This window comes from Haliotis cracherodii, unplaced genomic scaffold, assembly GCF_022045235.1.
Source record: "Haliotis cracherodii isolate W230 unplaced genomic scaffold, xgHalCrac1.p SCAF_4, whole genome shotgun sequence".
NCBI lineage: Eukaryota > Metazoa > Mollusca > Gastropoda > Lepetellida > Haliotidae > Haliotis > Haliotis cracherodii.
Genome location: NW_027266297.1, coordinates 19,177,730 through 19,202,142, shown reverse-complemented (window position 1 = coordinate 19,202,142; position 24,413 = coordinate 19,177,730). Strand labels below are relative to the sequence as shown.

Below are 24,413 nucleotides of genomic sequence, written 5' to 3'. Positions count from 1 at the left end.
CACAAATTGCATGCCACGGTGTTGATTAGTTACAAATAATTACTGTTTGCAGTTGCTGTTGGACATTTCCAGAAGCCACACGTACATATTCTCACGAGGTTCATGCTAGCGTTGAATAGTAAGAACATGGTATTTATGGACCATTTAGTATTCTGGGGCTTCATGCTTCTGGTCACTGATTCAAAATACAATTATTGTCTGTGTAAAGAGTCGAACAATGCCCAGCGTACAATATTTCTATTCACTTATTCTGTGAATCGTCTATTATTATTACCACCACCACCCACCACCACCATCACCACCACCCCACCCCTCAACCCCATCCCCACCATCACCCCCATCCACCCACCCACACACGCGCACTTCAGAGGATCAATTAACCGAGGTCTTGCATCACATACAATCTGCTATTATCACTGACGCTAGGTCTGTTCTGCCGAATGCCGACGTTCCTGCATAATACCAACGCATTGTCAACGCACAATCAGGCACTTCTCTCCATAACATAACATCAACACGTATAAGAGGATATATCTGTTTCTTGTATCAATATATTTTTTCAGCCAGCCACAAGCCAAGAATATCATTATTATTTTAACTCTTGAATCCGCAGTTTAATCACCTGAATGAAACAACGCTTCCCAGAAAATATATACAGAGCGAAATGCTAAATCACGAACTCTATTTCACATCGATAAACAATTCCTTGGTTGCAAAACTAAGAACGGAATTATTTTTTTTCAAAATAAGCATATTGTTTTAACAAACTTTCATCATGTCAGTGAGGCACTGCTTTTCACTATTGATATTACAAAGACACATATTCTTTCTATTGATTTAACTTAGGCACTGATTCTTCTTATATACATTACTAAGCAACTGGCATGGTTCTATGTCGATATTACTAAAGCACTGGTTCTCTCAGCTCGCATTACAACGGAAATGGTTCTCTTCATGGAACTAACTTTGGCTCTGCTTCTTTCTATAGATCTTACAAAGGCAATAACTCTTTATATACATTATTACCAAGGCACTGGTTAATTTAAATTACTAAATTAGTGGTTATCTCTGTTGATATGACTAAGGTACTGGTTATTTCCATCGATATTAGTAAGGCACCAACACTGATTCTCGCGCTTGATAATTCCGAGGCACAAGTTGCTTCTAGTGATATTACAACAGCACTGGTTCTCTCTACTGATATTACTAAGGCACTGGTTCTCGCTACTGATATTACTAAGGCACTTGTTCTCGCTACTGATATTACTAAGGCAATGGTTCTCTCTACTGATATTACTAAGGCACTGGTTCTCTCTACTGATATTACTAAGGCACTTGTTCTCTCCACTGATATTACTAAGGCACTTGTTCTCTATACTGATGTTACTAAGGCACTGATTCTCTCTACTGATATTACTAAGCCACTGGTTCTCTCTACTGATATTACTTAAGCATTGATTCTCTCTGTTTATACTATTATTACTATACATTACTAGACATTACTAAGGCAACACTTCTCGCTATTGATATGTGTATATTGATAGGCCAGACTTCTCGATACTGGAATTACAAAGAAATCATTTCTATATATTAAACAATAACATGCAATGTATCCTCGAAGGAAGGTCGGGTTAGAATAGATCCCTATCATCATCCTAACCTTGTCATATAAGGGGAGTTATAGTAAGGATTACTTGATGGATTCCATGTCATCCTACCCCAGTGGCATGGAGCTTTGATCAATCACTGGTATATCTGGTCCAGACTTATTACCGGCCGTCGTCATATTGTTGGATTATTGAGGCGTTTACCAAGAAAATAGAGTATCTCCTGCATGATAGTTAATCAGTCCGACTCTAACGAGACTGCGGAAAGAAGACTCGAGAGTACAAAAGGGACAATGATGAAAAACATTTCGCTGAGTCAGCAGAAACGAATCATCAAAGGGCACACGGATTTCTAACTTTCATTTATCATATTTGTCAAGTTTAGATGTTGATGTTGTATCGTAGGAATATTTCCCAAAAAAATTATCATCAAATATATTTCAAAACTTTCAACGCAAGCCGTCGTCTTTGTCCTGCGATTATTAAAGAAATACCAACATGGTGAATCCTGCCAGGGGCACAGCTTCTGACACGGGAGAACCGGACGTCTAGATGACGTTGATAAACTGAGAGACTTTATAGCTCAACTGATTGGCTTCTGTTTTCGTAACGACTTTTATACAACTATAAGTCCGGTGGAGAAGTCTCGCGGTTAAGCGTTCACTAAACACCCGGTTCGATACCAACATTAATGCATTGTCCCTTGCTATTGCTATTATATGGCTAAAACGTCATCAATATCTTACTTACATAATATAACAAATATCTTCATGTGTTTACATTCAGTCTGCATTTTAAGACCAGTATATGGCATTGGATGCTACAGTTTGCCATCGCAAAATATATTTCCACTGCTATAAATAATGCGAATGCCTACATACTTTCGGCACCAAACAATTTCATCGGGTTGTCAGGATACTTTTTTGTATCCGGTCTGCTTGGCGCACTTTAGATGAAGTCACGTGACAAAAAGCTACTTTGTCAAAGCCAATTGTCCCCAGGAGAATTCAAGTCATGTGCGAGTCAATTAGCACCATCTTAAATTTTGCGTGTCCCTTTTCACACTGCGAATTATGAGTAGGAGAACTGCCTGTTTGTGATCCGACTCGAACCCCCAGGTTCAAGCTGAATGTTTCAACCAATCAGAAACCGTCTAGCTCGCTGCCCGATATTACGACATTCACTGCGGGATGACATGTCAGTTCGGCTTCTATTTTTTACCCCTGTTCCAAATTGAATTTTCGCTACTGGAAATGTCGTGTCTTGGGACAGCCCAACACACGGGTAAACCTTCTTCGCAACAGTTAATTTTGTTGGCGAACAAAAACGATTTTGCAGCGACAGACATTTCTTGAAAGGCTTATCTTACCCAGAAAGAGTCTTGGTTATCTTTTCCCTGATTGTGATGTATTGTATCTTAAGTAAAATGATGTAGTTGTTGCGTTTTCATCCATATAACCATTAGGGTACCGGGAAGTTCGCGTGTCACGGTAACTGGCAGGGCAGTCTAGCACAAGGAAATGCCAGCTACAAAACATGGCCCGCCTCAATAGCCTAGTGTAAAAGGTGTCTCACGAGTCCAGTCCGATCGCCGTGTTACGTGTGACTAGTCATGCACAAGACTCTCAGCCAAATGCCCTGATACTGATTCGACTTATGTTGTCCTCCTAAAACGAGGCTTCGCATTCACGTGCAAATTTCTTACTTTCTTTTACCTTTTCTTTTATTATTCTTAAGATCAATTATTATTAGTGTTCATTAATTGGGTTATTAAAATGAATTCCGATGGGATTAAAGACACTGCGTCAAAACATAAAAATAACGCTGACACGAGAATTCAAACAATTCTATTTTTTCTTTTTCAGGACATTTTCCAGCGCACCAGATTTTCAGAAATGCCTCAGAAACAAACGTATCTCGATCATATACAATGAACAACTGAGGGAACTAGACTAATGCATGTACGGCATTAGCTCGGCGCTATGTGTTAACCTAAGCGGTTTAGTACTCGTTTGGACTGACGCAGATCAAAACAAGGTATCAGGCATGTCTTATAGAATTAGTTAAGCATTAACGTAATGATTATTGGGTCTGTTTGGGTCAGTGATCAGATTTGATGGCATTGCTTAAGGTAATGTAGCTTACCTTCATATGTTTACGGTCATAGAATAAAATATTACGGGGATTTTTATCCAGAGGAAAGGATTCGAAGAACAAAGAATTATCGGTTTTCGAAGCCATTTTATAGTTGATTAACAGTATTAGATTTAACCGAACTGCGTGTTTTATTTAATTCACCTTACTTTTACAGAAGCTTGTCAACTGAGATAACAAGTGTTTTAATGGTGTATAGATTGACGTATATGGGGAAGTGTTTATATAAAATTCAGGCAATATATATATACTTAATCACCTTTCCGTTTATATTCCAAAGCAGCCTTCGATATAAATGTACATATTCTTTACACTGGTATTAATATCTGATTAACAATTAATGTAATAGCATAAATATGATTAATATTTTGTATTAAATCAAGTGTAGCAAAACGTCAAAGAATGTATGTCGTTCAACTGTCCTGTTAAAAGGCTGGGGAAGGGGTGTAACCAAATGTTAAAGCCTTCGCTCGTCTGGCTGAGTTACCCAGTGGGTATTATGTGTGAAACCCATTGTCTATGTACCCCCCAGCCTCACAGCCCCCCACTCACAAACAGAAGTCCCGTTAGCTCCGACAATGGTGTTCCTCGTGAAACTAATCATTGGTAAAAAGTAATGTTCCGAATAATTTGTTTGTTTGTTGTTTTACGCCGCAATCAGCAATATTCCAGCTATATTACGCGATCTGTAAATAATCGACTCTGGGCCAAAAAATCCAGTGATAGACAATTCATATAACGAGTAGAACCACCAGATCATTTCGTGTTACAACAGTTACTGTCTTGGCAGATAAACTACAGTGATAGAATCGGATGGTATTTTGAGTAGTATAATAGGACATGTTATTATACAACCGAGCAGGTTTAATAGTCAGAAGATAAGCGCCAGCAATTAAATATCATTTGTAAATTGGGATGTATCATTTCAAGTAAGTGAGGGAGTTCGTTTTAGAGTCACTTGTACCACAACGTATCAGCTTTCCTGATGTTTAGGCGAGACTTTCATGCCATGGTAGAGTGGTGACATCAGAAACATAGTCAGGTCGAAACTGGCCATCAGCTGGGATAAAATGGATAATAATGGCATCAGACTTGTTAACTGAGGTTCTGATTAATATATACTGTTATCAAACACTGTATACTGATCATAGCTCAACTGAGACGATAGCCGCACAGCACAATCACATGCGCAACCCGTATACTAACAACGTACAACTAATTAAAGTAGAAAAACTTATCGACCGTTCCTAAACATTTAATGTCTCACCGGTACTTATACCCCTGACAAAAAATCTTTTAACCCCTTTCGGCTTTTCTACGTCTGGAAAAAATGCCCATAAACATATGGGAGAAATCTCGCTTGAATTTCAAGCAAGAGGCTTAACAAATATTGGAAATGATATAAAAATCGATAATGAGCAGCGAATCTGTTGCAAACTGAAAGACAATACGGCCCATGTCAATCCTGTGGCGCGGGAGAGAATCTAATCTAATCTACGCCAGAATGTTCAGCGAGCGAGGCTATGTTTTGTCCAATACTGAGGGAGAATGGTTATTCTGTTATTATCGTTGTCGGCTCACGCACACATTTGCTCTAACATTTGTCATCAGGAAAGTAGTATCTGCATGTGAAAATGGCGGAAATCATAGGTTTTCAAAACGAGAATTAATCTGTTAAACATGTTATCCGCTCCATGAGGCCATGATTGCCAAATATGTGAACTGTATCATGCATTATGGATAGAGAATCGTATGTCAGCCAGCAAGGTTCTGTCAGTATTATTCACCATTTGGAGAGTGTCTCACGATAGAAAATTATCTAAATGGGCAAATCTCTCACGTTTGAAACATGGTACATAGTTTTATAGATATAAATTAAACTTGTTTCTTAACACGTAATCTATACATTACCAACAATATTTATAAATAAAAATTCACTATTTTTTAAATGGTAAATAGAATATGTTCCGAGATTGATACTTATTTATTGGCCCACACCAAATATGGCTTATAATCATTAATACAATGTTTTGTTAACATGCATAATGAAATTCTTAATTTGATCAATTATTTTAGGTCAGTAGCATGAACAGAATAGAAATCTGATTGTGTAAAGAATGCTATAATTGTCATCATTATGAATCAGTTGTTCACATCGTGGTGGTTTAGAAATTCTGTAGAGACTGATTTTAATGTTAAGGATCATTCGAAACCTTACGATTGTGTGTTCACAAATAAATTTAAACGAAACGCACGCATTCTCTTAACGGAAACGTGTTTCTCCTCATTTTGTCCGTCAAAGCATTAACAAAGTGTCGTTAAATCTTAATTTAACTTCCAAACCTAATGTTTCAAAGTGTGCTCAACTTTCTAGAACCAACAGAGCAGAATCTACCAATGTCGGCAAGTTTTCTCGGGCGAAGAGACACACAGTCCCAATCCTACTTGAGATCGGCAACCCTTACCCCTGATTTACCAACAGTCGCATCTGGTCTGCCTTCTTTACAAAAGCCCGTCCAGAGCCAAAAAGACCTACGCACGTTCCACGCACGCCCTTAGGGGGTTCTGTAGAGAGGGGTGAGGACATTTGCGAGTGCGCTCGGCAGCTGAGGGGACAGTCCAGTCGACATGTCATATCTCGCAGGCTTCCCCCGGTGCCGAGTCCCTGGCTTCAGATGCTGCTCCCCGACAGCGTTCCATCGAGACAACCCTGAAGAAGGGATCATTATCCGTGAAGGAGGAGGAAGCATCTGTGCACTTGGGGATCTTAAGAAATCCCACGAAAATTCTCGATCATGCGAAAAACCTTCTTTATTTTCAGTTTCCTAACGGCGTTTGTAAGGCTTATTGATTGGAAAAATCCGTGATAAATTTTGAACATGTACCGCAAGCTTCGTATCTCGAGGCCTGAGACTGTGATATGCGTTATCGTGACTTGGAGTTGCGGGACTTAGTGGGGGAGAGATGTCCCTTATGCTGTTGAAGTAATGTGGTCCATGACGAGGCAACAGCGAACAGGCTCGGGTCAATAGAACGAAATTAGTCACTTATAATGTAATACTGATTTGAAAATTGGAATTGAAATTCTAAAGCTTCGTTTGAGCTCAACGATGTCTGGAACACATTGCAGGTTACAAGCGAGCGAAAATGAAAACTCCGTTAAGATCATACATAATTAAAATTCAATGTACATGCTAAATCTCTGTTGCTTAGAATCTGGTTTAGGTACATAAAACATCTGAAATACTTCCTGTTCAAATGTATATGTTCTTAAGCTTGATGCTCCGAATTTACTTTGTGCTAAGTTGTAAACAAACTAAAAACTATAAACCATTTGTTTCTATTTTCTTTTAAATTACAAAAAGTAAGTTTGCACATGAGAATTTATTGATCGCCTATTTATTTCAAATCTCTCTCTAATTCGATGTTACAATATTTATGTTGGTATACTTTGCCAGGAGATGAAAAGGTTTGCAAAAAGCATAAGACTCCTAAGACAAACACTGCCCCCTGCCAGGGGATACAGTCACAGTGTAAAGAAAATTTGTGATCATCACTATCCGGGCTTAACTGTGTATACATAAAGTTAATCCGAACATCGATGTTGCAGAATTACCAGTAGTTACAGATAGGGTAGGGTGGTATTATTGGTAAATTGAAAAATATGTTGATACAAATGGAAATCCTGGGTCACTGAGTAGCGTCTATTCACATGTACGATCAGAAGAAGAATGCAGGTGAAAATTCAGGTGAAATTACAGCTGAGAATATATAGATATGATGTGGTCAAGTGTAAGTTGAGTAGATGATAAAATACAATTTGATGTTTTATGGGACATTTAACACCCAGGGGTAGATACAATATGTAAAGACAACAGCTCTATTCGGACCAAAAGGTTAATATGTTCCAGATGTGGAATATGTTCTTGAGAATTCAAGTGCTCCTTCCACTAGTATCGCAACCAAAGAACGGGCTTCACACTGAAACCTTGCTATAGGGATATGATCATTTTGTGCAGAGGTATTTTTAATTAATATTTGGCACCAATGATATATCTTGCGAGGAACTGAAGTAAACTTTGAGATAGCCCATTTAAAGTTACAGGTTTGAACATAGCATGCAATATTATATTGAGGCAGTAGGCTTACTTCGAGATGAAAGGACCAACAAAACAGGAAAGATGTTGCTGAGACCATAGACTCTTTAAAACTTCTTTGGACCATGAGTCTACTCCGAGATACAGAAGTCCACAATGACGTCCAGTTTGTGGGGCTACTTCGAGAGATTGGTAATAAAAAAACAAGATGTTGCTGACATCGTTGAGCTAATTCAAGCAACAAGGACAAGTTACATTTCGATTACTGAAATACTTCTAGACTTCAATGTACCAGGATCTTCAGCGATCACAGCGATCTTCAGCTGTATTGCAGTTCAGGTATCAACCCCAAGGTCAGCACAGCAACCTTCAGTTGACTTGAAGGAGAGGTGTCAACGTCAAGGTCACCTGTTGCAACATCTAGGTTGCTATTATACCCGGATTAGACACAGATACCTTCAGTTGTATTGCAGGAGAGGTATCAAATCTTGGGTCAGCTGCTATACCCGGATTAGGCACAGCGACTTTCAGCTGAACTACTTGTCGGGGGGTGTCAACGCTGAGTATTAGATAGTTATCCTGGCGGTCTGCAGGTTTCACGCAGGAAGACCTAAAGCCGGCTGCAATGTAAGCATCCACACGTTTTTTCCCGCCTAGATGTCAAAGCCCGCCAGAGTTCAGACCGGTTTCCCATCTTCCTAGGTCTCCAAGTACTATCTACTCATGGCAGCCATTGTGACCGACCAATACCCGTTTTATTCGCCCCTTTGTTCCAGACTATACATTGGTATATGTCAACAGATGGGATGACATCATTCAAGTATTCGAACTCCTTTTCAATTAAAATCCACTAATTGCAATCTTACTACGGTTTCAGGGTTTGACTTTTTCTCCTCTCTTTGCCTTTGGCCTTGTCTCAATCTCAGGTTTAGATGGGAATTATTAAGGAAATACTAGTCTAAGAGTAAGAGGCAATTCAAATAATCGACTAATCAGTGACAAGAGCCTAGGGTAAAAGGACTGAAATCTTACATCCATAGCCCAGGGAACGTGTCAGGCAGCCTTGAAAATTATATCTGCTGATTTCATAAACCATCAGCCGAGCACTAAATCGCTTCTTCTTGACCCTGCTCTGATAAGCATTCCAGTTATATCTCTGAGTGTCAGATTAATGTGGGAGGAAAGCCCGAAGTGATGCAGGCTTTAGACGTTTACCACTTTGTATGAACCTACGTATTTAAACCAAATTTTCGGGGCGAACCGGGATTCGAACCCATAATCGTAGGTTTCTGGCGTGCCCAAGGACCACAGCTCTGCAAAGGGAATTGCGGCGCCTTTGGCGACTGGGCCACCCGTGTCCCTCCTCAGGCCACAAATCAACTTGATGCTGCTTGGATATAACACAGCTTAAGAGTTTAATGAGAACGTTATTTGATGTCACATACCACCGGATACTCTTTAATAACTAAACTGACAGAATGTTGGTAAGCGTGTGTTTCTGATGTCAATACCCAGGTCCTAGTGCTCGCATAATAGTAAAACAATAACAGTAATATGAACATCTGTATAGCGTACGCCGGTATTCCACACAAAGCATGCTCCTAGTGTGCAACAAATACTTTGGTCAATGGATGAGTATACCTTCAATTTGCATTCTCAACTCCCTGGGAGCCATACAAACCAAACTGCATGTAATACCATTCTACCGGGTACCCATCCGCTGCTCGGAGACCAGAGGTAACGTTCCAACTACGTCGCTTGCTTTAGGCTCCATGTTGAAGTGAGAAATGGAAATCACGCCATTTTTAGTGATGTTTTGATAGGAATCGGAAAACGGATGTGACAATATGTTCCAAAGAGTGGGCATCGAACTATTGTCAATATTCGAACAAACTAAACGCACCAACCGACATTTGGATGATTACTGCTCGGGACGTCTATATTCACAGTAAAAACTTCTTAATCCAGACACTGTGTTTTATGTGCGATTACAACTGGGAACGTTAATCCATACTGAGGCTTCATGCTCGAGTACGAGTAACAGCTTAATTTCTGAAATACGCTAAAACGGACAATTTCACTGTGAACGGTGCGGTCCGGGTTTCTCTGTATACAAAGTTGGACATTCCTAATATCTATGTCTCGTGGATCCAGACAATTGTTTACATTGTCACAGTCCGGATTAATGGGGTTCATCATTTTCCATGACTTATCAGTCAAAACTAACCAAAGGCACTGACGTATTCGTTGTGAAATAATGTTTTCTGATCATTGTCTGAGTAGCATCGACCGACATGTTTCCACGATTATCGAAAGCCAGATCAGCCATGGTTATGTACACCATAAATTATACCGTGTGTGTTGACAGCCCTCATAGCCGCGTTGATCAAATAAGTCTAATATACACGTATCAACTCCGAACAGCGTCAGATGGCATCTCTTAGGTTTTATATTTCCACCGTGTTCATTTAGGTGGAAAATGACATATGGTTCAAGACAGGGGTCATTGTTGACCGGCCAATCGCTAATGACCAGTGTCTAATACTGAGAGACACGACAGACTTGGGAGAAGCCGGTTGTCAGACTAACTTACATCAATGAGTATGTACTAAATCTGTTTTGGGGCACAGATATCAATATTACTCAGGTTTAATTCGGACATGAAGGAGTATGCCAACATTTACTGGACAGTGGAGGCGAAAGGACTGACTGTTCCTGCAAGGAGCTTTCAACCTGTGAGATTTTTTAAAGGCTTTAGAGCCCGTCTCCGGAATAATCCCCCATGTGTTCACTATCTGTATATACGTTAAGTCCCTTTGAGAGCAAATTACTTGCGAGATGGGGCCCGGCTTGTCGCGAGGTCATGTACCATAGATGTTTATGTTCTTCTTTTTATTCATTACCCGATTAATTTAATCAGCCATGCGAACAGTAAACAACTTAATCGGTTGTTGTTGAATACTAGTTTCTATTTTTCCTTACTTTATGTGTAAACTGGCCGAATGAAAATAATTAAATTCCACACCTGCACGAATATAGTTCATTCCTCAAAATAATGGTTTGTGGAGAGGTAGGAAAGAGTTGGCTGTTGAAGGGCATTTGTCTAAGGGCTGCCATTATTTATTTATTTATTTATTTATTTATTTATTTATTTATTTATTTATTTATTTATTTATTTATTTATTTATTTATTTATTTATTTATTTATTTATTTATTTATTTATTTATTTATTTATTTATTTATTTATTTATTTTCCACCCCACCCCCCACCCCTTCCACCCCCTCCCCTTCTTAGCCGAATCCCTGGTATTTCGAACAATGCTTCAAAGAAGAAAATACCATCTCTTTACAAAATAAACTTCATAATTGCGTATCATATTCCAATAGATACGTTTTAGACATGTCCTCATACACATGGCTAAGGACCATGTTATACTGGAAAATACCTAACACTTTGATAACTAATTGTGTCCCATCTCTCGCATGTATCACAACGTATCGACCTTATCGTGTTCATGTCAAGCACATAATGTCACTTTATGTTGTCCAATACGCAAGTTTCAATGTGATATAAATAGTTCGATTTATTGAACTTGGGACCCGCTTCATTATCGATGCGGTTTACTCTGTGGCAAATAGTATTGTTATTGTTTCACGTCATTTAAAGCAGGTCACAGTAACGGTCTCTGAATGATGTAATATATAATGTCCTGTAATATTTACATCATATGATAGTACTTGTACACATATCTTAAGTGAGACTTTCTACGTGCTGTTAAAACGCTCGTGTCCTAGCTACTTATATCACTTCGTTTACTAGGATGTTAGAAAACCTACAGTGTTATAAGGGTTGTGAGTGAAACAGGTAGCGGCCGAAACAGTTCTTGGTTCTTGTGTAGGGGAATTGGTAAACTATTCATATATCGATTTTTACTTTTCTACTTATATTTTTCACACACACACACACACACACACACACACACACACACACACACACATGTAACTATTGCTATATAGTATATAAAAATAGTATATATTGTTTCTCTAAGACTGTTAAGGTGGATGAATTTCTCAGCTGGGGGAGAAGGGTAAATACACTTACGGTTAACATGCATATAGTGCATGCATACACAGTGCATCATATAGACATGAAGATAAATAAACGGGTAGGCAATGGGGTGGGAGTGGTAGCCACATTGTTTTCTATAAAATTATGAACATCTTTCGACTGTGTTGGGTAGACTGGCGGGTACAGAAGTCGGCAGTAGATGGGAATATAGTTGTGTTTACAGTAAGGAAGTATACGTGTTCAAACTGGCAGAGAAGCAGCTACTTACGGATAGAAAGTATACGCTGTTTCAGTTTGGAGAACTTTTATTATTAGGCCGACAGACAATGGGTTGACAGGTAGAGAGACACATGGTTATGTGTAAAGAAAATTAATATTTGGACAATCGGGAGTGCTTGTCTGGGCGGTCAGATTGAACAGACTCTTACACCATACCTACTTTGTCGTATACTCCAACATTTGCCACGCACCAACATTCCCACGACACAGATGCACAAAGATAGCTTCATCTGATCTTGAGAAATGTAATCCGGGGACAACTGACACCACTCATTCCACACGTTAATCAAATTACTTTTGTTTTACTTATGTATCAATATCGTCAGGAAAGTAGTATCATATATAAATTAGCTTTCTTTGGTATTTCGCCCGGGGTGTACACTGTTGGTACAATTTGTGTGTCGTGGAGTCCGACTTGGACAATTACATTTTGAGGTATAAAGCCAAATTACATTTTATATTTTAAATTCAAATTTCATTTTAAATTGAAGTCATTGGATCTACAAACCAATATTCTCCTGGTCATATAAAAGAGTATCACATTGATTAAGGTTGTCTTATTGCTCTAGTAACTAGGCGTATAATGGCTAATTATGAAATCGAGGCTTGCATGTGCGATGATATAACATAGGGGAAAAAGATGTCTTAAACAAGCCCTGATCGAACGACAGTATATACATGATATCTTGTGTATATAAATATATTTTAATCTGAAATTAGTTTTGGGACGTTGCATCTCAACTTCTGGTTTTATATTCCTTAACATACACCACAGTCTTTGGTTTAAGTCGGTCTGTGTTGAAGACAGTATAAATATATAACTCATATGTTTGTGTGACGTCTCTATCTGCCTTCGTAATAATTTGTTACAAATTTACTTCCAGTTTATTAAACAACTTATTTAATTCCCGGTATAATTGGTAGATATGTTATGTAAATTACAGTTTTATGATCTACTTTACCTTTTAAAGTAATTATAGTAGCCAAGTCATTTTATCGAAATATTTTCAACAATTAATAGACATATCAACATATTGAAAAGCCTGAATTCTTGCTTTGTCTTTATTTCTTTTTAATCTGCAACATTTCGCTACTTTGTAGCAATGTGAGATACTGTGTTCATATTATTTCAGCCAATCACAAATCAGCACAGGTCTTTAGGCTGACGTTTCACAATTACAACTGTCGTCATTTAATGCAAACTGTGAAAGGCAGTTTTGCAGATTGTGTCAAACTCTGTTTTAGCACGCATACCCATCTCTTATCTGCAGCTCGCTCGTGATAGTTATAACACGTCTTAGAAAAGAACATGCTAAACCCGTTGCTTAGTTACAAGCGAATGTGTTGAACATCTAAAAGTCTAGACACGACAAAACATGCAAAACGGACAATTATGAAATATCAAACAGTATATGTTAAAGAATTCCTTTTGTAATTTTTCTTAAACGCATTTAGTTTGTTCAAGAGGAAAAATGTAAGCGACTGTTGTAGAACACCGACAGGAATATTAAAAGCTATTTCATTTAAATCCTTATGATGAAGTTGTAATCATGAAGGAATACAGATATCATATTTCAAAACATAAGGAGATTTTAAAAGTAATGCATTTCTAGGTAGAAAAAAATTTCGTTTTTGGTGATTAAAATACTGAAATAAATTGTCAGCCATTAATAGTATTATACTTTTGCTAAAAAATTGTTTTGGCAAAGATATACAACCTTTCTGAAATGTATGGGTTTTTATTTAATTCAAAAGTATTGTTAATCTTCTTTACGTGTCTGACCACTGTTGAATGAAATAGCGCGATCTTCATTCACAGCTGAGGCAATATCACTGTTATTGAAAAACTGCCTTTGTGCGGTCAGAGTTGTGTCCAAGCCCTTCTTGTCCATTACACTGATCAATACACTGATAGACACTGATTACCAGCTTAACCAACAGCACAATGCCCAGTGTCCAACCACTGCAGTACTAATTAGGGAGAGACATTATTTAATCACACTTTTACATAACAGCCATCGATCGGATCTTTTGGGCAGAGTCATCAGTTTGGGATAACACCGGCTTGTGATTAGCGTCACAAATGCTCAGACCTTCGACTCGGGAGTGACACTGTTTGTTAGGTAATAAGTGATAATTACGTATGCACGGTTATTACAAGACGATAAATGCAGTGACAAAATAGGACCGTGGAAAATAGGCCGCAAAAGAACCTTTGTAACAGCACTACGGAGGCAGATGCTATTAACCAAGTTCTTGATGACTTTCACGAAAGATAATATAGGTCAAAACATGGAGGGGGAGGGTGGTCGCCACGTACAGATGATGTCTTTATTGATTTTTTAATTCCCACATTTTATGAAATTTAGTACTGAGATAATCTTATGTTTTTTACTGTTCATACGCTAGGATATATTATTTGGCAAATTAGAAAATGTCAAGATAGAATAATTCGGAACACGACTAATAATATTGATGAATATGAAACAAATCAATCTGTTATGGGATTGACTCATACAGAAGAACAAATATATATAGAGAGAAACAGATTGATAGATAGATAGATAGATAGATAGACAGATAGCTAGATAGATAGATAGATAGATAGATAGATAGATAGATAGATAGATAGATAGATAGATAGATAGATAGATAGATGCAGACATCCCCATAAAAAGATTCATATATGCGGACATCCCCATGAAAGATTCATAACTTATCTCCATGTGTGTGATTTCTTTGGTAGACCAAATCTGCCGGTAGTAGATGGAAGCCGGCAGAGTTGCTATGTAAGCTCAATTAGGGCCATATGTTTCATCATGCGTTCCCCGAATCGGAACAAACATTATCAGAAGTATATATAGTGTCTGCGTGTGTGCAGAGGGAATAACAGTAATGTAAAGACAAGGAAGGGTCCAGGTTAAGGGCAATAGATAATAATAGCATAGTCCCATCCGAATTTATACATCACGAGAAACTAGCTCTACTTGTATATTCAAAATAACCTACATTTGGATCAAAAATAATAATAATTCCTCGCATTAATACACATATTTATGACATGTCATGTTTGCATATAATTATAAAGGGGTAAATGACAATGCAATTATCATTATTATTATAATTATTATTATTATCATTATTATTATCATCATTATTATTATTAGTATTATCATTAGTATTATCATTATTACAAATAATTTAGAGTAATATAATGTGAATATTTATAGTAAAAAATATTATTCTTAAATCTGTGAAAGGATATTTCCACAGGAACAAAAGAAACGCGCTATTTTCAAAAATATATATATATGTATTTTTGTGCCGCGTCATCTGATGACAGGGGGCGGACATCGATCGAAACTATCGCAAATCATTATGATTATTTATGCATCCCTTGTCAGATATGTCAGACCCATCACTGTACCGACTCAGACAATCGGACATACAGATGTTTAACAATTCGTGGAGCAATAAATATCAACCCCTTTTTTTTCATTGAAATCGGTTCGCGCTGACGCAGAGTTCTTACAACACGCACTGTACCCATGAGTGCATTATGGAATGTATAACGGTGCATCACCACTTATGGAGTTTCATTGTGGAGTTTCCATGTTGACGATAAATCTTTACAAGCCCTAGGGACGTTTTAGATGAGATCACATAATTAGAAAAAGTGTCTTTGTATATATGATATATTACGACAAATTAAAATAATTTCTTTTCTCAAGTTCAGTTTACAATGTATGTTAATTTTCTTCCGCTTTGGGTGTATGTAAAACGACACCACGAAACGAAATAATTGGACATCTTTTTATACTATCCGTAAACCTGTTAGCGCTTATATGAGATTAGATTTAAAAGATGTATTTGCCGTTATTCCCCGGCACGAAACTACCTATTGCTTACTAACTCCTTAAAGGTTTATATAATAATATTCTTGAATTTAGCCTGAACCTCACATTCTGCAGACATGGACTATTTAACTTCACAGACACACAATTGTGTTTGATACTGAAACTTCATGAATCAGTCAATGTCGATATTTATAATAATCAAAATGAGTTATGACTAATAATTTCATGCAATGTTTCTTTTCATTTGAATTGTAAATAATTTCGTTGAAGGAAGTAGTCACTCTCAAAAATGAACTTTATTTATTTCAAGACGCCCTTTAAAAAATATTGGATCTTTCCGTTCATCCAATCTTCAGTTTTTGGACATTAGATGTATTGGTAATATTTTTCTATTTCTAATTTCAAGACTTTGACAATAACTCACAATCTAGATACCGGCAGAATGATTGCTTTTACCGTTTTTGTCAGTTATTTGTTCCCTGGACGTATCCCGCTGCGGGCGACTACAACCGCCGTACATGTTCTGCAGAAGTTTAAAATTATTTCGACTGTATATTATAGTCCCATAATAACAGTCGACAGTTGAGTAGTTTTAAGTCAATTATCAGCCAATTTTCCGTTCATTTTAAGAACATTTTGAACTTAAAAAACGCGCAGCTGTAAGGAGATATAGATTATGAATGCAAGCCTAGGTTTCGCCGAAGGCAGGCAGTTTCAAGTTAATTGCACAAATCTCTAAATGCTGTATCGTCGAGATTAAATTGAGGACCCTGTCGCTAACGAAGCGGTAAGACTTGGGACATAAGGGACACATCACTTGAACGGGATGGAATAACGATGGAAAATATTGTTGTAACGAGTCGTTGACAGGAATTCTTCAGGGAGATTCTATTGACATTTTGGACGAACCTTATCAAAGCAGACAGGGGCTGAACTGCGAGAGGAGAAAGCTTTCAACCGCAGAGAAAATACGATTTATCCATTCTGTGAAATGGCTTCTGTAGTATGGGTTCGACCTGCAATTCTTCGAACACTGAGATTCCTGCTAGTCCCCCATGAAATCGGCCGGATGACGGAACTCTCGTTGCCATGACTACTGAGTGACGATGCTTGGAAGCAAAGCAAGTTACATTATACATAGTGACAGTTTGAGATGGGATAGTGCTCTGTCCAGCCTGTGCGTTACATTAAGGGGACACCCTACCCGTACAGCCATCGTCTCCCAACTAATAGCTTTTTCAAACATTATCGGGGATGAATCTGTAAATGCCAAAGAAACTTCCCAGGCCTTTGGTGTTTCATATCACCAAGATATGGGCTTCGGTGCTCGTTTGTGAGCCCGTATGAAAGATGAATCTCAGCGAGCAACACAATCGTTTATATCTCTCGCACAAATTACCTACAAGCTCTGTGGCGAAGAATTATTCACAAGAAACAATAAGACACACATCAGGGCATGTCTTATGTCAGACAAAGACCCATGATTTAGCTAATTAACTTAAAGCCAAGAGATTCGATAGGCGTATGTTAGTGATTCTAGTTTCTATGGAAACCTTAGTTATATGAATTTTGATCAAGACGTTCCCTAGCCTTCGTATGACACTGCAGCAGTCAGACTACAGGGGGGGGGGGGGGGGGGGGGGGTGTAGGGGGGGGGGGGGGGACTACCTGGTTGTTGGACGCGCAATTAGAGCCGAGTCGGGACTCTTCAATGAGATGCTGCAACCTGAGCAGTGGCCTTTAATAGGACGTATCTGTGCTCGGCCTTTGAGGCAATGCGATCTCAGTTATCAGAGCTTGAACATGGGTCAATTTTAGTCAGTTCGATCCACTACAATCTGTCCGAGACTGTCTCATACGAGGTCGAAATAAGCTCTGTGAAAAAAATAGAATTAGCATAATTCCCGAGCAGCGCGATCCCCATGTTGGCGATAGGGGAGGTACGGTGGTTGTGGATGCATTGAGTTTTACTGTCTTGCTTGTGACCTATCGACAATCTAGTTTTTTTACACCTTGTCCTCTATCATGTCCTTACGTCACCGTAAACTTTCTCAGCCTCCGACAGACTTTATTAAATGGATCCTATACACTTACGGACCCTCTCATATTAAGAAACTAGAACCGCTGCCCTACTAAGTCCGGATACGACTCCGGGAATACTTGTCGGGTCAAGGGGGTCGCAAAACGAGACTTGTGAAGTGTGGGGCTTCCTGAGTTTTGCGATTGCCGGTCGGTGGCCGGTCGGCCGTCTTGCCGGGTTGGTTAGATGTCAGAATGGGCTAGAACGGGAGCTTTTACAATCGATAGTGGTGGAGAGGGGTTTACGCTCCCATCACCCACCGTCAACCCCTCACTGACGGATAATAGATTCAAGTCCGTAGTGCGTGAATTCAATTTCAATTCATGGGATCCCAGAGCCCCAAGAGAATCCCCGTATTTTACGGGACATACACCAACGGGTGATTTCAATCTAGCGTTTATGAACAATTCTCACTATCTTTATTACAACAAGCACTTTGCATATCATCTTTTTGCCAATTGAGTAGCTTATCTGTCCTGTGTCATCTGTGGTGTGACCCCGGAGTAGGGTCTTCCCGTAGGGGGATAGAGGGGTTGTGGGCCAGAAGGACAACACAAATTACTATTCTGTTCATTATTCCTAGCAATAACACTCGAATTGAGCTCAAACTTTTAGTGCGGGGTTATTGTGATTTATCAAATAGCGTGATTGGGAGCTGACAATCTGGAGTCTGTGGCGTATTCTACAGTGCCTGTCCCTGTCAACCGGCTTTATGGTCGCAAGCTCGGAACTGATCGGGACAAAAATTAAACAGGGAATTTGAGGAGATCGAAGTGAGATGAAGTTATTAAGATTGAGGAGCTAACGTCTTCTCCAATCTGCTCTCGCCCGATATGGGGATTGACGGACTAGCGTCGAGCCGATATCAGCCCTACGCTGGTGTAGCGCAGCCTATCTGAAAATCGAAGAGATAATAAGTACTGCCATGCAAACAATGCTGAGCTAGGTGTACACAGGTGTAGGGGGTGGGGGTGGAGAAACAAACAAAGACTGATTGCCACTTACCTGTACGCGTGATGGGACGTATAGCACTTTCTCAGCATTGTTATAAGACACTCCATTTCCAGGTATGGGTCCCAATCGAAAACCTTTGGCTTTTACCCAAAATCTAAATTTTGAGTTCTCAGCTGTTGGCGGCTCCTCTCCCGCCAAAATATGCACAATACGGGTATATTTCTTCCTTGTAACTGTCTTGGTCTTGCCGCTGTCTCCATAATTCTGCAGTGCCCAGGTTTGAAATGTCTCGTACATTATGTCTTTGTTAAGATCCTGACCGCGTAACGCAGCAGACGACACACTGGAAAGAGTAGCAGACGACATTGTAGAACTCAGGGCTAGACTGTTGTGATTACGGCTTGATAAGCATTCCTATTAAGGTATACACACACAAAATCGTCCTCCCTCAGTTGCTTGTCCAAATGAAAAGCTTCCAGTGACCACGACGGTAGAACACACGCCAGTCCGGAGTAATTAGCGCATTCGGCAAGTCTGACACCTAGGTAGCAAAACTGTGTACCAATCAAGACCCTTTGGCGCAGCTGTCCCATTTAGGAATACAGGGGACCCGGCATGCACACAATAATGGCTCATTGATCTGGGGAAGAGGCATCGCCTGGAGAATCGTTAAGAAGAAGTGTGAAGTTTGGTTTTGTAACTTGGCATGGCAGTTGCGACTGAGATCTGCTGCAGGTCGTTGTGATGTCCCGCCTGCTTGCCTTGACGACGGCCGGGATATGCGAATGTCGTGTGGTGGTCCCAGGCTGAGGGCGGGACTTATAGGGAAAGGTTGTTGGAAGCTGAGGGGTCACTGGCCACCAAGCCCAAGGCTCATTCCGCGTCATTTCGGGGTTGAAGGGGTTTGGGCTGGCCACGAGAGAATTTGTTTTAATTTAAATGTATTACAATATATGTTTATTCATAAGCTGCTCCGGCGAGGAAAACCTACCCGCAGAAATGAAATTTTCCACACGGTATGCATATGTTGTGTTACCATGATAGTTGTGTAATACAAATTGATGTTCATTAAGCGGAGGTAATCTTTACGAAGGGGGACTAAAGTGAGAATAATGAGATGGCAGTTTGTGCAAGGTAATTGCGCGGACATATCCCGATTCTAAATTCAACACAGTAACATTTGTCAATGGTGCGGGTCGTGCTTCGAAAATTGGAAGCTTTGAAGCGTCTAACCTGTGTTTTCGCATTAGAACATGTCGAATGGGACACTTAAATCTACCTTTTATTGATTAAGTGATTTGAACAGTAGTTTGCTGCAATGGAGCCTCGCGTCGGAACAGCCTAGTGTCGTGTAAACTAACGCAGACTATCCCAGCATCAACGACATGAATATAAGCATTTCCAACGCCAGTGACCGCGACGTTGTGAACAGCATGCCCAACACTCTTGTGTCAGTGACATCTTTACACAGGTCATTAACGCTGTCAAATGTTCTCAGTCAAATAAGGTGTTTTAACTTAATGGTTATATTTATCTATTTTGCATTTATTAAATTAAACCATATTTATGTATGGCGCTGAAGAGAAACTGCGAATTGCAAGTTATATGTAAAAAATAGATGTCGGTGGAAGTGCATAATTTCGGAATTATTTTGACGTTTTTTCAAAACCTTTAAGTAGAGCTGTAAACATGTTTTCTCATAATTTTCATATCGTGGAGCGGACATGTTTCCTGTGTAGTTGAAGATGTGTTGGTGTATATAAATCGTTTCTGTGGAATAACAAAGTCATGCAAATCGTTTTATCTCTATTAATAATCGATACCTGTGCAATAGATGAACATTTGTCTTAGCATGGAAGAATTAGGGAGTTTATTAGATCGCTAGTGCTACAAGATTGATTACGAGAACGGACAAGTTTTTATATTCGTGCAAGCGACCGCCAATACAGCTAGTTGGAGTTAAAATAACCCGTGTTGTTTGACATGGTTAAGAGGCAGGAATACTTAATGGCCCGTCAAGTCAAGGAAGAACTGGAAACAGCACGCAACTTCGTTAAATATTGTAACTAAGGCCCCGACACTTGCTAATTACGGAGAAGAAATAGCTTAGAGTGTTATGCGACTAGACTCGTGTTTTATGGTCCTAGTAATTCATAAGACGGGGTACATCATACGTGTTGTCGATGGACGTTTGTTGTGAAATGAACGTCCAGGGATGCATCAGTTAAAGTTTAATTTGTTGGGGAGGATACAGCTCTAGCAAAGCGCGCCTCGTGGGATTACTGGCTAGAACCGCCCCCATTAACCCGTGCGGGGACGAGGGACGAGCAGGGAGCACCTCGGGGAGCAGGTGGTCAGAGCGAGCTGCTGACAGTGGTCAATATTAAGGCTAGTGACCAGATGGTCCGTTAACTGACTTACTACGTGTGTCATTGTAACTCGATAAAAATGCGGTAGGCGATATGGTCACACAGCAGGCGAGATGGTCACACACTAGATGGGATTGTCATTCAAAAGGTGGGATGATCATACAGTAGGCGAGGTGGTCACACAAAAGGTGATATGGTCATACAAAAGTTGGGATAGTCACACGGTAATCGAGATTGTCATGCAATATATTGGATGGTTGTACAATAGGTGCGATGATTGCAGGTGCGATTGTCATATACAATAGGCGACATGTCATACAATAGTTGGCATGGTAACACAATAGGCGATATGCGCACACTATAGGTAGGATGGTTACAAAGTAGACGAGATGGTCACACAATAGGCGATATGGTCATACAATAGGTGGGATGGTCACACAGTAGGTGAGATGGGCACACAGTAGGTGGAATGTTCATACAAAAGGTGTGATAGTCATACAAAGGTGTGATGGTCATACAGTAGGCGAGGTGGTCATAAACTACGTGTGATGGTCATACAATAGGTGAGATGGTTATACAAAAGGTGACATTGTCATACAAAAGAAGTGATGGTCATACAGTAGGCGAGGTGGTAATAAAATAGGTGAGATGGTCATACAAAAGAAGTGATGGTCATACAGTAGGCCGGATGGTCGTACAGTAGGCGAGGTGGTCATAAAATAGGTGAGATGGTCATACAGTAGGTGTGATGGTCATACGGTAGGCGGGATGGTCGGACAGTAGGTGAGGTGGTCATAAACTAGGTGTGAGATGGTCATACAAAATGTGCGATGGTCATACAGTAGGCGGGATCGTCATACAGTAGGCGAGGTGTTCTTATACAGTAGGCTGGATGGTAATAAAATAGTCGGGATGGTTATACAAAAGGTGTGATGGTCATACAGTAGGCGAGATGGTCATACAATAGGTGGGATGGTCATACAATAGGTGAGATTGTTATACAATATGTTGGATGGTCACACAAAAGGTGACATTGTCAAACAAAAGGTGTGATGGTCATACAGTAGACGGGGTGGTCACACAGTAGGCGAGGTGTTCTTACACAGTGGGCGGGATGGACATAAAATAGGTGGGATGGTCATACAAAAGGTGTTATGGTCATACAGTTGGCGAGATGGTCATACAACAGGTGGGATAACATACAATAGGTGAGATTGTTATACAATATGTTGGATGGTCACACAAAAGATGACATTGTCATACAAAAGGAGTGATGGTCATACAGTAGGCGGTATGGCCATACAATAGGTGAGATGGTCATACAATAGGTGGGATGGTCACACAAAAAGTGACATTGTCATACAAAAGGTGTGATGTCATACAGTAGGCGAGGTGGTCATAAAATAGGTGAGATGATCATACAATATGTGGGATGGTCATACAGTAGGCGGGATGGTCATTCAAAAAGTGACATTGTCATACAAAAGGTGTGATGGTCATGCAGTAGGCGAGGTGGTCATAAAATAGGTGAGATGGTCATACAATATGTGGGATGGTCACACAAAAGGTGACATTGTCATACAAAAGGAGTGATGGTCATACAGTAGGCGGGATGGTCATACAATAGGTGAGATGGTCGTACAAAAGATGTGATGGTCATACAGTAGGCGAGATGGACATACAATTGATGTGATGGTCATACAAAAGGTGTGATGGTCATAGAGAAGACGAGATGGTCATACAATAGGTGGGATGGTCATACAATAGGTGAGATTGTTAAACAATACGTTGGATGGTCACACAAAAGATGACATTGTCATACAAAAGGAGTGATGGTCATACAGTAGGCGGTATGGCCATACAATAGGTGAGATGGTCATACAATAGGTGGGATGGTCACACAAAAAGTGACATTGTCATACAAAAGGTGTGATGTCATACAGTAGGCGAGGTGGTCATAAAATAGGTGAGATGATCATACAATATGTGGGATGGTCATACAGTAGGCGGGATGGTCATTCAAAAAGTGACATTGTCATACAAAAGGTGTGATGGTCATGCAGTAGGCGAGGTGGTCATAAAATAGGTGAGATGGTCATACAATATGTGGGATGGTCACACAAAAGGTGACATTGTCATACAAAAGGAGTGATGGTCATACAGTAGGCGGGATGGTCATTCAATAGGTGGGATGGTCACACAAAAAGTGACATTGTCATACAATAGGTGTGATGGTCATACAGTAGGCGAGGTGGTCATAAAATAGGTGAGATGGTCATACAATATGTGGGATGGTTATACAATATGTGGGATGGTCACACAAAAGGTGACATTGTCATGCAAAAGGTATGATGGTCATACAGTAGGCGAGGTGGTCATATAATAGGTGAGCTGGTCATACAATATGTGGGATGGTCACACAAAAGGTGACATTGTCATGCAAAAGATGTGATGTTCATACAGTAGGCGGGATGGTCATACAGTAGGCGGGATGGTCATAAAATAGTAGGGATGGTCACACAAAAAGTGACATTGTCATACAATAGGTGTGATGGTCATACAGTAGGCGAGGTGGTCATAAAATAGGTGAGATGGTCATACAATATGTGGGATGGTTATACAATATGTGGGATGGTCACACAAAAGGTGACATTGTCATGCAAAAGGTATGATGGTCATACAGTAGGCGAGGTGGTCATATAATAGGTGAGCTGGTCATACAATATGTGGGATGGTCACACAAAAGGTGACATTGTCATGCAAAAGATGTGATGTTCATACAGTAGGCGGGATGGTCATACAGTAGGCGGGATGGTCATAAAATAGTAGGGATGGTCATACAATAGGTGAGATGGTTATACAGTAGGCGAGGTGTTCTTATACAGCAGGCAAGATGGTCATACAATAAGTTGGATGGTCATACAATAGGTGAGAATGTTATACAAT

At 39.8% G+C, this 24,413-nt stretch overlaps 1 protein-coding gene across 1 annotated transcript in view; it reads right to left on the bottom strand.

The window, feature by feature from the left end:
* The window catches only part of LOC139479837 (nucleolar protein 4-like), a 122,866-nt gene extending 103,402 nt beyond the window's left edge, over positions 1–19,464 (bottom strand). Inside the window, exon 1 of the mRNA XM_071262730.1 lies at positions 19,150–19,464. Within this exon, the coding sequence (XP_071118831.1) occupies positions 19,150–19,464 (315 nt within the window). The remainder of the gene's footprint in view (positions 1–19,149) is intronic.
* Between the last annotated feature and the right edge of the window lie 4,949 nt (positions 19,465–24,413).